Consider the following 15,214-nt stretch of genomic DNA (forward strand, 5'->3'; position numbering starts at 1 on the left):
AAAATTGACAGTTTATTGTATTAACTATGACAAAAAGTACCCTACTAAAAAAAAACAGAAACATAACAGATATTTTAATGGCTATATGGTATTGCATAATATGATCTATTTCTAATGTGTTTATCTGTTGAAAGGAAACCATTAAATCCTATGGTATGGATCCCAAAAAGAAATTTTGTTTTTGTTTTAAAGGGGACATATCATGAAAATCTGACTTTTTTCATGTTAAAGTGCTATAATTGTGTCCACAGTGCTTGAATCAACATAGGAAATGTGATAAAGAACAACCCAGTACCTTAGTTTTGGTAAACCATTTTCTGCAAGCATGTGAAAAAATAGGTCATTAACATTTGCCTCCCTTTGTGATGTCAGAAGGGGATAATACCGCCCCTTAATATGCAGAATCAAACCACGACACAGCCGTTTAGTGCAGAGATCAGCTCATTTGCATTTAAAAGGACACACCCAAAATGGCTTATTTTTGCTCACACCTACAAAGTGGCCATTTTAACATGCTATAATAAATTATCTATTTGGTATTTTAAGCCAAAACTTCACATACGTACTCTGGGGACACCAAAGATTTATTTTACATATTTTACAAAAGCTTGTGAAATGTCCCATATAATGGTAAACAGTTGATGGTTCATATCATAATGGTATTTGTAATGAAAACCATTTTATATTGCTATTTCCAGCAGGGTAGTTACCATGTAAAAGTATTTGTACAAATTGTTGTCCCATGACCTTTACCAATGAAACAACAATTATTGACATTAATAACACATGATTGTTATAATGGAGGCAAACAGATCTCAATTTGAAAATGTAACCACCATACTCATAATGGGAGTTATGAATAATAGTTTGTAAGAATACTTCAGTGTGATAGCACATAGTGTGCAATAACAGATAGCATTTTAAGTGTAGGCAGTTCAACTTATTAGGCTATAAAGCCTTTTTGCAGTAAGAAAAAACATGGGGGTCTGGGAGCAGAAACTACACCAATTATTATTATCATGAAAATCTCTCAAATAATGGATTATGTACCTGCTCTGTCAATAGACTTTGTTCTGTTCATCGTAAAAAATATTTTGCATTTCACAACTGCTTTCTCAGATATATCTACCTGATTATAACAAATAGATCAATAGGCTTTATGCCCAGCTGCACTACTTCCTGAACTTCAGCCAGCTCCTTGTTTCCTGTCTGCCATTATTGGACAAACTCAAGGTACCTTGAAAGGTACCCTGCATTATTTGACAAAAACTTCAACAAATACAACAACTCAAAAACAAAAAGCTAAACATTTCACATATCTTTGGAGAGCTGGAAATTTTGTGATTCGAATAATGTAAACCGTTTTAAGATACAGTCAACACAGCAGGTACAATTTGTGTCCTTTTTAGGCAATTTTTTTTGCCTTTTTCAGGAATTTTAAGGGGTTAATCAAGGTGTGTCTGATTATTGTTGTTTGTGACTACTGAGGTCAGACACACCTGGATTAATCAGTTTGTCCAATAAAGGCAGACAGGAAACAAGGAGCTGGCTGAAGTTCAGGAAGTAGTGCAGCTGGGCATAAAGCCTATTTGAGAAAAAACACATGAGTAAATTAATGACCTTTTTATTTTTTGTTTTAATTTTTTTTAAACGATGGACCTATATATCACGATCGTGTTTCATAGGATTGGGACATTTCGAAGTGTTTCATCCAAATAAATCAGTCATACACAATGACAACATTTCAATAATTATTATTTTAGGTACCACTAGGCGCCATTCCATTATTATTATTATTATTATTATTTGGCTCCATTCCATTATTAGTTTTTGCTTTGGAGCATAGAGACTTTTATTTTGAAGAATACGCCTTATTATGTCGTATTATTTTCATAGCTTGTGTTTTTTTGTGGCCATCTTGGAGGTTTTCATCGGTGTTTCTGCCTTCACATTAATTACAAAGGTTTCCCGGTCAGATCAATTTATTTAATTTAACGTCTGTTTCCGATGAGAATGGGCTGAGTTATGCTCAATTTTACGCTTCTATCGATTGAAGGAAGTCCCGCTGATTCTGAGTGTGTATAGTGGACGCAGCGCGTGAGTTTTAGAGAGATGTCTGCCGCAGAAGAAGCGCACAGTCCGGACATACTCAACCAGTTTGAGCGGCTAACTGGAAGGCCCCCGCTAAGAGCTGCAGGTCAGTGGAGACTCGACTAAGATCTCAAATTAAAAACAGAAACAACAACACTCATTCAAAATGCTTGTACAGACTTACGTATTTCTTTGTTGATATTTTGTACGGCCAGTTTGTAATTTGAGTCTCTCGCCCTGTTAGCATCTAGCGTTAGCCGTTTTGCTAAGTTGCTAAGCGTCTGTTTTGTCAACAAACTTTTGAAGTCAATGTATATTAAATATTTATGTATGTTATATACAACATGAAAGTGTGTGTTATAGTTGCCAGGTGATGTTAGTGATGGGGGTTTCTTTTTAGGCATTAAAACTGCTAGCTTATCTGAACTTGACAACTAAAATGGCATGCCAAAACAACAGCTGTCAAACTTAAATGACTATAAATGAAATTTTTTTTCAATCTGTTTATTTCTGCGTTTATTTATTTATTTTTATTAGTCTTGTTGGTAATTGTGGTTGTTGCACAAATATCAAATTTATAGTTTACCAATGAATTGCATATGGTTTAGAAGAAATATTGAGCTGATTTATGATAGGTTTGGGGCTTAATTATTTGAGATGCATACCACCAGTAAAATGCATGAGAGATTACAGTCTGTAGTTCTTCATAAGTGTATTTTACTTGCCTATTGGTTTGAACTATTAAAGTTTTATAGATTAGCACATAAAAAAGCCCTGCACTTGTACTGAAAGTCAATTGCATATTGTATAGGAAGACTTGCTCTTTTAAACACATCCAGCACTCTGTCTACATAGGGCTTGGAGGTCTATCGAAATTTTGTAATATATCGTATTTTTTTCTGGATGCAGGAAACAGGATGTGATAATACAGATTATTTTAGGTATGGTCTGATGACACTTCTTTGCAACAAAAGCTCTGCCAGAAATATAAACTGAGGTCAGATGTAAAGTCTTCAGCTTGCTTGCACGTTGTGTAGCTGTATATTTTCAAACAGGGATGAAAACCATGTCATTGAATTTTATTTTCATCATAAGCGTTTTTTGTGACATGTAACTTGAGGGTTTAAATAGCATGTAAACATTTATTCCACTTTGCCGAAAATACAGGTATATCGCCATCCATTCCAAAATTGCTAAAATATGAATTTTGGTCAATATTGTCCAGCCCTACTAGATATGCAACTTTACTTGGAAAAATAGTGATGCACTGATAATCTGATGTCACACTAATGATATTCACACCACCCACCTTTTACCCACCGAGCTGTTTCCTCCTCCTTGTTTATGTATAAAGTTTGATTAAATGCTGTTTATATATTTAAAGGAGTCAAATTTACTACTGATCTAAAATGATATCCTTAAAGAGACATATCATGAAAATCTGACTTTTTCCACGTTTAAGTGCTATAATTGGTGTTTCTATTACCTTGAAAGTGTGTAAAAGATCAAGCCAGTAACTTAGTTTTGGTAAACCATTCTCTGCAAGCATGTGAAAAAATGTTATCGAAATTTGGCTCGCCTTGTGATGTCAGAAAGGGATATAATACCACCCCTTAATCTGCACTATCCAACCTAGGGCTGGAGGGCCTCCCGATACGATACGTATCACAATACATGGGTCATGATACGATACTTATCACGATGCAATGCGTTGAATATTGCAATACTTTTTCTTTTTTTTTATCAAAAATGTAAAAAAAATAGAGCTGAACACCTTTTTTTAATTTTCTGCCATTTTCTCACTTCCTCTAACTTCTGAGACATTGGCCGAATGGCCGTATATGGCAGACAATTGGACAGTGATAACTACAGCAGTGGCAGAGGAGGTCGTTTGATGCACACAGATGGATTTGATGGGTTTTAAAATATTGATAGTAGAGATCGAAATATTGATACACTATCACGATAGTTAGCTGTATCGATATTTTTCCACAGCCCTAATCCAACCACGGCACTGCCATTTAGTGCAGAGATCAGCTCATTTGCATTTTAAAGGACACATCCAAAACGGCACATACAAAGTGGTGATTTTAACGTGCTATAATAAATTATCTATATATGGTACTGAATATTACCTGTATGTATTGAGCTAGAACTTCACATACATGGGTGATTCTCACGAAAACTGTCAAGCATGAAAATGTAAAAATTGCTTTAATTTACTTTTTTCCCCACCAGACATTGAAAAACAAAGTCTGGAGTAAATGGGAACATTAATTTTAAAACTTTTACTTATCATTTAACACCTTTTGTAACATAATTTAAAAAATTAGTCCTAAAAAAATCTCATTACCGCAACAGTCAGAAAACATCAACACTGACATATTTTCAAAATGACATGACAAACCTGAAAGAACATAATTTGGAGATTCTGCACATGCATTTAAAATCAAAGTATTATGCTTATGCTTATTAAATGTTAATTTCATTAATAGATGTTGCGGTAATGATAATCAAAATGTCGTGTAAGCATTCTGACAAGACAATATTTCAAATTAACTGTAAAAAAATGATCTTACCTGGTAGCCATCTTGAAGTAACTGGTCCATGTGCTTGGTCACTCAAAATCAAACTTTATTAAAATTCTGTATGTGTGCTTAAACTGTTCTCAAAAAGTGTTGCGGAGGATGAGAACAGCAGGCATGGACACATCATTTTCCTAATTTTCTTCATTATTATTATACATGAATATTCAGTAAATATTTTTTCTGTCATCTAAAGTAGTCTAGCAAAACATCCATTTTATTTTTTTTCTTAATATTTTTGTGTTAATTTGATTAAATTACAACATAACGCATGTTCAAACACAGCCGGACACGTTGCGGTAATGAGAATTTCAGCAGAAAATGAGATAAAATTTACAATTATAAATTCTTATGTTGAAATCACACATTGTGCAAGGTAGAACACAGTATTGTGTTAATTCTGATGCTTTTTAATGTTTCTATATTACACATTGCCGTGGTGTTTCAATGGTTTCGTGAGAATCACCCACATACTCTGGGGACACCAAAGATTTATTTGACATATTAAAAAAGTCTTGTAAAAATGTGTCCTTTAAGAAACAGTAATGAAATGTTTAAAAGGGCCCCTAATGTAGGTGTTTTCTGCAATTAAAAAAATAGTCTCTGGTATCCCCAGAATATGCCTGTTAAGTTTCAGCTTAAAATACACCACAGGATTTCATTATATGATGTTGAACATGTCCATTTGTGGCTGCAATGAAAAATGTGCCGTTTTTGTGTGTTTCTTTAAATGCAAAAAAAGCTTCTGTCACACCCCAGTCCCCTCCGTATGCAAAGTAGGGAGTAGAGCGCTTACACATGTGCTTTGGACTACATAAAAACATGCGTTTCTTGCAGAAGGTTGAACTACGCGCTCATTAGCCGGAGTCTGTGAGCGGTCTTGGTGGGGCGTAATCAATGTGACATCACGTTGATAGGGGATTCCAACAGCCTGTTTTGTGTGACTGTTGCAGTTTAAATGTGATTACATAAAGAATAATAGATGGATTTGTATAATTGCAGGATGTTTCTGCACACACAGTTGTTGTTGCTAGAAACACATTTAAAAGTGCATTTTCCCCTTTAAGGTCATGCAATCTATTTCTAATGTAAACTTGTTCCCCCCAAATGCCACATCACAATGCTAAAATCTTCATATTTTACCAGTTCTAGGATAAGCAAACTCATTTAATACATTCATTGTGCACAACTTCAACAGAGCCCTCAGATGATGTTTTGCATAATTTAAAATATGAATCTGGCTCATGCAACCGTGTTTTTTATGTGGTGCAGTAGTAATATCTGCTGACATGGCTTGTAGTTTGTTTGCATGCCTTTAGCAGACACCAAATTAGTCTTTTAAAGGACTAAATGTTTATATTTTTCTTAAGTTAGGAGTTATTTGGAAAGATATATACACTTTAGTGCATAACTTTGCACACTATGTGCTAAATTATAGATCTGAATGAGGAGATATGAGTTATGATTTTGTTCTTCAAAGCAATCCGACCTTTATTATTATTATTATTTTATTTTGTTTATTTGCTGTGTTTAACAAAATAACAATCTTTATTTTGTCTTGGGCAGTGGTTTTAAAATCATGTTTGTAATCAAACACCTTTGCTTTTGTGTTTTGATTAATAACAAAAGCAGCTTAAAATTTTATCTTGCAACTCTGCTTTCTTGTCTTTACCTCATTCTTCAGTCTGCATTGTATTTCTTACTCTATTTGGGCCTTTTATACATGAACAATTGTTTTCATTAAAGGTCCACTGTGTAGATTTTTAGCAGCATCTAGCGGTGAGATTGTGAATTGCAACCAACCGCTCAGTCCACAGCTCACCTCTCACTTTCGAGATGCATAGAAAAGCTACGAAATCTGCCACAGGACAATCACGTCATCGTCTGAGGCAACATAGTCGTAGAGCAGTTATACTGTAGAAACATATCTAGTGCTGCCTCACGATTAGTCGCGACTAATCGTTTGCAGAATAAAAGTTTTTGTTTACATAATATATGTGGGTGTATTGTGTATAATAATTATGTATAAATACACATACACACATGCATGTATATAATTAAGAGACATTTGCATGTGTATATACATGTTAATATTTATCTATAATCTATATTATATATAAATATAAATATTTATTATATAAATATATATTTTTTCTTAAAATTATACATTTATGTGTTTGTATTTATATAAAAATAATTATTATACACAGTACACACACATTTACTATGTAAACAAAAACTTTTATTCTGCAAACGATTAGTCGCGACTAATCGTGAGGCAGCACTAAACATATCGGTGCAAAATGGCGACTTCCATGTAAGGGGACCCGCAGTTTGTTTAGATAGAAACGGCTCATTGTAAGGTAATAAAAACAATACAGTTCATTATGTAAGGTCTTTATACATCACTGATAATATAGTTAATATAATATATATTATATTGCATTTCGGTCAAGAGATCCTTCTAAAAGTTACACAGTGCACCTTTAAATGACATTTCATGACTGAGTGGTATTGCCAATAGTAAGTAGATCTGGGGCAGATTATGGCTGTTATGGGAATTATTTTGCCTTTTGAATAGGTCTTTAAAAAGGAAATGTTTTATGTGGCTGTTCCTTGAAAATTGTGATACTTTGATGAAAAGATGTGCTGCAGTGCATATGGAGTCACGGAGATTCAGGAACTTCGCGCTTAGGATGTGCCACGTCACCTTAGCCTTCATTATTTGCGAAACCTCTTTGTTGCCCCTTTGCATCCTTCAGTGACAGTCATGGTGTTTGTCCCGTGTTTGTTTATTCCTTTTAATTTTGCCATTGTCCTTTTGTTGTTGTTATTTTGTTTGTCTGACTGCGGTAATTGTGGTAACAGGCTCTAAGAAGAGAGTTTGCTGGCTACAAGCTCGAAGAATCCTGGGCCAACCCTGCCCCAGTCTACGGATCCCTTACAGGTTTTTAAGAGAAGTTGGGTAATATGCTTTAACTTAACCTTAAAAACGAAAAAGAACCCACCATAAAGTCTGTGGGTACATTTTTGAAATTGCAGGCCCCCCATGCTTATATTATTCATACTCTTAAAAACTCCTTTTATTTACTGTGGTGCAAAAAAAACCACCACTCTTTCTGCTGGGCTCTTTCTGCTAAGCTTTCATTGTGGCAAAGCTGGGGCAGGATGGCTTAGGTGCTCAAAAAGGACCAAAGTTTTCATCCGGTTGTGGGTGAAGAATGTGTGAACCTGGTTGCTTTTATTTTATTTATTGTGTGTCAGTTTTGATGTCTCCCCTCTTTGTTAGATCATTCCTGCAATGTTCCCACTGAGGTGTAGCATCCGGGTTTCAAGGCAAATCCAGTGCCAGGTTATTTGCAAGGGCGAGGCTGCTAGTTTGCACGTGCTGTAATAATAGATTTATTCATTTAATAAACTGACTTCAAGATGGGTGTTGTTTTTAAATATATATAAAAAAGTCATTTTTCTTGTCTTGTCTACCTTCAACGTGAGCTAATGATATAGTTTCTATTTGATTTTACAGGTGAGTGATGAAGAACCAACTCAAAATGCCTTTTATAGCTGTGTGCATTAACGTTAATCATTGTGCTGACTTTCCAAATAGTTTCAGCAGCAATTGGATCTAACTTTCCCTGAACTTGCCTACCTTTCAAAAGACAAGCTAACGCATTAAGGATCATTCCTCCTAACTCCTAACTGAGGTGTCCGATTGTATATCACTATTGCCTCATCATCAACAGACTGCCGTCTGTCTCCGTAGGTCACAGAGCCCCTCCGGCCCGAAGCGGCCATCGCTGTGTAGCAGACAACACCAACCTTTATGTGTTTGGAGGATACAACCCTGACTACGATGAATCGGGAGGTTCAGAAAATGAAGATTATCCACTCTTCAGAGAGCTGTGGAGGTTCCACTTTGCCACTGGGACGTGGCAACAAATCCGCACAGAGGGTTTTATGCCCACCGAACTGGCATCCATGTCAGGTAATATGAAATTGTTTATTGCATTTCATGTACGTTTTGTACATTAGCTTCTTATTAGCCCAAAATCCAGATTTCTGTAGCCGTTTGTTAAACATAAAATGTTTATGACCAGTTACAGTTTTGAGCAAAAACAAATAAATGACATTTAACCAGAATGTTGGAATGTGAATGGGAATCACATGTGCAAGTATCGCCTTACCAAACTGTCTGTTTTAAAGCCACACATCTGTTTCCAGGAAGCAATGTTATTTAAACTATCCTAACCATCTTCTGTGTACGTCACACAGCTGTTTTGCATGGAAACAACCTGCTTGTGTTCGGTGGGACCGGAATACCGTTCGGTGAAAACAACGGAAACGACGTTCACGTATGCAACGTTAAATACAAACGATGGTCCCTCCTCAACTGCAGGGGCAAGAAACCTAATCGAATATATGGACAGGTAGAACGCAACAGATTTAATATGTAAAAATTTGCTGTAAACATATTTTACAACATACATTTGTGATCTTCAGGCGATGGCCATAATCAACGGCTTTTTGTACGTGTTTGGAGGTACAACGGGCTACATCTACAGCACAGATCTCCACAGACTGGATTTGACGACACGCGAGTGGATTCACCTAAAACCTAACAATCCTCCGGATGATCTACCTGAGGAGCGGTGAGTGACCGGTTTGTGGTTGAGTGCTAACCATAAAGGATAAATGATGGGAGAGGACATTACAGTTAAAATCTGAACTGGTAAATGCAAAAGCTGTCTGAATGTACATAAAATGCATGCTGATATGTTTCCAATAGATATAGACATGAGATAGCTCATGATGGACAGAGGATATATATTCTTGGTGGTGGAACCTCCTGGACCTCCTACCCATTAGACAAGGTACAAGGCTTCCACATTTGACCAGTTTAGGCAGCATTTACTTTAATACACATACCTCGCCTAAGAAGACTTATGTGTTATTACTTTATATTTGCTTTTTACTACTTTTTTTTAAAAACATATTTTCTAAATTTACAACATACAAATTTTAACCTGTGGAGGCTGCCATTATGTTTTTGGGCTGTGTCCAAATACCCACACTTGCGGTCTTGGCCATTTGAGAGCGTGTGCTCGTGACCGGAAGTGCGCAAGACTGTCCCATGTCTAGCAAAGTGCAGTGCACTTAAAGGAATAGTCCATTTTCTTAAAAGAAACATCCAGATAATTTACTCACCACCATGTCATTCAAAATGTTGATGTCTTTGTTCAGTCGAGAAGAAATTATGTTTTTTGAGGAAAACATTGCAGGATTTTTCTCATTTTAATGGACACCAACACTTAACACTTAACTCATCACGTAACAGTTTTTTTCAACAGAGTTTCAAAGGACTATAAACGATCCCAAACGAGGCATAAGGGTCTTATCTAGCAAAACGATTGTCATTTTTGACAAGAAAAATAAAAAATATGCACTTTTAAAATACAAAGTGTAAAAATGACAGATGGGACACCCTACGGACTCGTAGACTTAGCGAGCACGTGCAATTTAAAGCAACACTATGTAGTTTCCATGTAAAAATGACTTACAGCTCCCCCATGTGGTTGAAAAGCGCAACAGTGCCTGGTATCAGACACTCTTCTGCAGGCAGGGGAAGGGGCGGGGCTGTGTTTCCTACCCTCCACCGCCACTTTCAGAGTGTGCTTGTAGCAGCTAGGAGGCTGCTCAGGTTGCAGCAACAGTACAATTTGTCCAGTTAAAAGTTGTTCTATCACTGAAATAATTTTAGAGACATTATTTAAAAGTAAAAAAACTACATAGTGTTGCTTTAAGGCCACGAGACCGAAAGTCCACATGAAGTGCACCATTTGGGACAGGGCCAAAGTTAAGAAAAGTTTAACTTATGCAAATGTCGGGAGCGACTACCAATAAGAACAAAGCAGTGGAGTTCACGTCATCCTGCTCTCGTCAGTTACTGGAGTGATCGGTACTCATTTGTTTATGACAAGCAGATTTAGAAACGCCTCATTGAAAGAGATGGGCGACACACAGCGATAACGTCGCTGACTGTCTGAATGTGGCGTAAGCGAGCACGAGCAATTTAAGGCCACAAGACCGAAAGTCCACATGAAGTGCGCCATTTGGGATGGGGTCTACATGCATGCTTGGGATTTTCACTCCCACTAGAACACTTGGGCAAAATACAGGAAATATGTCATGGAAGGATCACATGTATGGGTATTTGGACGCAGCCATAGTGCATTTTTTGTTGATGTTTTGTTTTGAAACATGTAATTTACTATAGTAATTAGTATGGTATTTAAAGGTGCAGTGTGTAAATTTTAGCGGCATCTAGTGGTGAGGTTGCGAATTGCAACCAACGGCTTAACCCACTGCTCACCCCTCGCTTTTGAAACACAGCTACGGTAGCCGCCACCGGACAAACATGTCATCGTCGGAGACAACTTAGTAAAAAATTTGTCTGTTGAGGGCTTCTGTAGAAAATGGCTGCACAAAATGGCGACTTCCATGTAAGGGGACCTCCTGTGTATGTAGATAAAAACGTCTCATTCTAAGATAATAAACACATAACGGTTCATTATGAAAGGTCTTTATACACCCCTGATAATGTAGTTTTGTATATTATTTTGCATTTCTGTCAAGAGATCCTTCTAAAAATTACACACTGCACCTTTAATATTTTTTTGTGATATTGTTCATCATTTGTTACTCTCTGGTTCCTATTAAAAGGGCTGAACAGAAGGCATACAAGATGATGTTCTTGTATGCAGGTGTCAAGGCCACATAACCCCACCTACTATCTGTGTGCACCTACTAAATGAATTCATTTAACTCTCATGTTTTGTTTGACATCGTTTTACAATTGACTTATTGAGGACTTGTTTACTTTGCTTCAGTGTTAATAGAAACTGGTTTCGATTGCAAACTTTTGATGACATGTATCTTGATGTTAACAAAATGGCAGCCTCCGTGTTTATTAAAGCTTATACATTAGTACTGTTTAAACTTTACATTCATATAGCCAATCCCAGTGTTAATCTATTACGCCATACATGTGTTTGTAGTCGGTGCACCTTCTAGTTTTATTGTAATTACTCCTTTTCATTTGCTGTATCAGATACACGCATATAACCTCGAAACAAATTCCTGGGAGGAAATCGCAACGAAACCTCAAGAAAGAATAGGTAACACAATTCTCATTTGAAACATTTTGACATCCAACGTGCTACTTTGACTATTAAGCAATACAATGATTTTGTCCTTCAGGATACCCCGCCCCCCGGCGATGTCATAGTTGTGTGCAGATTAAAAATGGTAAGTTGTTATTGATGTTGCTCACGTGGACATTAAAGAGACACTACACTTTTTTTTTTTTTTTTGAAAATGGGCTCATTTTTCAGCTCCCCTGGAGTTGAACATTTGATTTTTGCCGTTTTGGAATCAATTTAGCTGATCTCCGGGTCTGATGCTAGGACATTTGGCATAGCTTAGCATAATCCATTGAATCTGATTAGACCATTAGCATCGCGCTAAAAATAACCAAAAAGTTTTGATGTTTTGCTATTTAAGGCTTGACTCTTCTGTGGTAGCATCGTGTACTAAGACCGACAGAAAATTAAAAGTTGTGATTTTCTAGGCAGATATGACTAGGAACTATATTCTCATTCTGGGGTAATAATCAAGGACTTTGCTGCTGTAACATGGCTGCAGCTGGCGTAGTGATATTACGCACTGCCCGAAAATAGTCCCCCCTGCCACTGAAAGTTACTAAGGGGACTATTTTCGTCTGCTGCGTAATATCATTGCGCCTCCTGCAGCCATATAACAGCATCAAAGTCCTTGATATACCTAGCCTGACGTTGTCATACTCAATTCTAGTCAGAATTTGAGTCTGATACCGCTCCATTGGGCTATAATTATGAGGCGTGTCTCAACCGAAAAATGCCTCTGCACTCAATTGGATAGACCTACGACCAATCAGAGCAACGGAGTGTGTGGCGTATGTTGAAATGACGTCTTTGCAGCCTGACCGAACTGCTAGTTATTTCGCTACAATGACACTAACATTGTGATTATACTAAGTCTGAGTTAGCGAATGTACATCAACACCTACTATGTTTACAACATTTCGTTTATATCACAACATGAAGTATTTACTAAGTCATTGAGTAAGACTATCTCTTACCATTTGTACGTTAGGTGAACTTCATCCACGACGATACCCATTAACGTTACGTTGGCTTGAAAATATTGGAGCCTGGCATGTCCCTCCACTTATTCAGCAACCACGATTCCGGGCTTCCGAAAAGAAGCTGGCAACGACCGCTAATTATATCCATCTCGTCGTACACTCCGAGTTGCATCGCCGTGATAACATTACCCATTTCAGTTGCGACCAACTTTTGACGAATCCCGTGGGAAGGACAGCAAAAACATCAACAAATGCCCTGCTCGCGTTTCTCTGTTCCTCTTTTAAAACCAATGCTCTGTCGATATCTTTTAGAACAGACTCCATGTCAGAATCCACACATCTGAACTCTACAGCACAGCCATTTAACACACGCGCTCTTTGGTGACGTGGTTCATTACGTTACTGTTGATTATCTGTCCATCATCGTATAAAGCCCGCCCTGACAATTTGATTGGTTTGACCAGCTCTAGTCCTAGCATAGCAGCCCCTCAACGGAAAAACACCAGACCGATCTTCCCGTTTTCAAACTCTTGTGGGCGGGGCTAAGATCGGCTGGCACCCAGGCTATGATATACCCATATCTGCCTAGAAAATCACAACTTTTAATTTTCTGTCAGTCTTAGTACACCATGTAACTACAGAAGAGTCATGTTTTAAATAGGAAAATATCCAAACTCTTTGGTTATTTTTTAGCGCAATCCTAATGGTCTAATCAGATTCAATGGATTGTGCTTAGCTATGCTAAAAGTGGTACCGCCAGACGCATAGATCAGCTGAATGGATTCCAAAACGGTAAAAATCAAATGTCTAACTCTAGGAGAGCTGGAAAATGAGCCTATTTTCAAAAAAAGTGGAGTGTCCCTTTAAAAATTTTGTTACCGCCCTCATTTTTCATTCATTCTTTGTTGCAGATGTATTTATATGTGGCGGTTATAATGGTGAAGTAATACTTGACGACCTGTGGAAGATCAACCTGCAGACGTTTCAGTGGAATAAACTACCTGCGGTGATGCCCGAACCGGCGTACTTTCACTGTGCTGCTGTTACTCCGGCCGGCTGCATGTACATTCACGGTGGCGTTGTAAACATCCACGAGAACAAGCGGACTGGTTCTTTGTTTAAGATCTGGCTGGTGGTGCCCAGCCTGCTGGAGCTGTGCTGGGATCGTCTGCTCAAAGCCTTTCCACACCTGGCCCAACTTACCCCAATACAGCTGCTAAATTTGGGCCTTACCCAGGAACTCATTGAACGTTTGAAATGAAGAGGAGAGACTGATTGTATGTGTATCGATTGTGAACCTTTTTTTTATTTTATTTTGAAGCCGATCACGGGCAGGACAACGCGAAGAACACGAATGATTCAGAGGGACCCCATTCCGTTTCTACAGGTGTCCTAACACAGCCCGCCTTAAAACCAAAAACTATAGGATGCCTTTTGAGTTTTTTTGCATATGCACCTTTTAATTATTTGACAAACAAAACATAAATATTCAGTAGAGAAAAGGATTTCTCAAACACTATAGGTCAGTGACCTTGTTTTTTTTGTCTTGAGATTGTAATATTGTTATTTATTGGCCTTCAGTAGCTGTATGGGGGGCACGTCGAGTTGTTTTTACTGATTTATCTTAATTCTCTGTCAAATAATTATTTAAGTTTTATGAATCGCCACAGCACGAATATTTAAATTAGCAGTGATGTAAAAAACTTCAATTTCTCAGTTCACTACTGATTGGTTATGCAGAACTGTTGATGCCTGGGATTGTGTTAAAGGTTTTACTTATTTATGGTGCAAATCAGTGTTGAAGACTTGAATGTTTTAGCTTTCGATAGCCGAGTTTGTCAGTGCAGTCTTGTATGCTAACGTCAATTTTGTTTTAGTTGGACACACAATTCCTTTTCAGATTTGCAGAAACGTCTGCATGTGAGGCACAACCACGGATGTACCAAGTAATGTACGATGTCAAAGCAGAGCTGTTTCCATATTTGTCACACGAATTTTGTAAACCAATCCCTGCATCACTGTGAACAAAGGTGCTCTTTAATTTCCTTTTAATGCTTTTACTGAAATAAAATCTACTTATTTTCTTTAAACTCTTCATCCCTTATCCAAATCGACATTTCATGTTTAAGCCAACGGCAGACACTCGTTTGAATTGATCTAGTGCCTTTACGAGCAAGATCTGATAATGTGCTAAATTTAATATTGACACGAAGCCTTGCTAATCGCACTTTATTATTTTAATTTAAATTATAGATGAAACTACAAAAAGGTGCGCACTTACGTAGAGCTTTCTTAGCACTTGATAAATCTACAATTTATAGTTGAAAAGAGTCGGCACGACGCTAATAGTATTGCA

General features: G+C 37.3%; 1 protein-coding gene across 2 annotated transcripts; it reads left to right on the forward strand.

The window, feature by feature from the left end:
* Window positions 1-1,894: 1,894 nt before the first annotated feature.
* Window positions 1,895-14,948, forward strand: klhdc10 (kelch domain containing 10). Of its 2 annotated transcripts, XM_073868450.1 has the most exons (9): window positions 1,895-2,197; window positions 7,545-7,635; window positions 8,438-8,661; window positions 8,949-9,103; window positions 9,177-9,325; window positions 9,463-9,547; window positions 11,785-11,851; window positions 11,934-11,981; window positions 13,770-14,948. In XM_073868450.1, the coding sequence occupies exons 1-9, from the start codon at window positions 2,113-2,115 to the stop codon at window positions 14,117-14,119; spliced, it is 1,254 nt and encodes a 417-aa protein (XP_073724551.1). In that variant the 5' UTR covers window positions 1,895-2,112; the 3' UTR covers window positions 14,120-14,948. The 2 variants fall into 2 exon arrangements, with proteins under 2 accessions (XP_073724551.1, XP_073724554.1); XM_073868453.1 differs by lacking the exon at window positions 7,545-7,635 and having other exon boundaries at window positions 1,897-2,197; window positions 8,440-8,661.
* The last annotated feature ends 266 nt before the right edge of the window (window positions 14,949-15,214 follow it).

This window comes from Misgurnus anguillicaudatus, chromosome 1 (assembly GCF_027580225.2).
Source record: "Misgurnus anguillicaudatus chromosome 1, ASM2758022v2, whole genome shotgun sequence".
Taxonomy (NCBI): domain Eukaryota; kingdom Metazoa; phylum Chordata; class Actinopteri; order Cypriniformes; family Cobitidae; genus Misgurnus; species Misgurnus anguillicaudatus.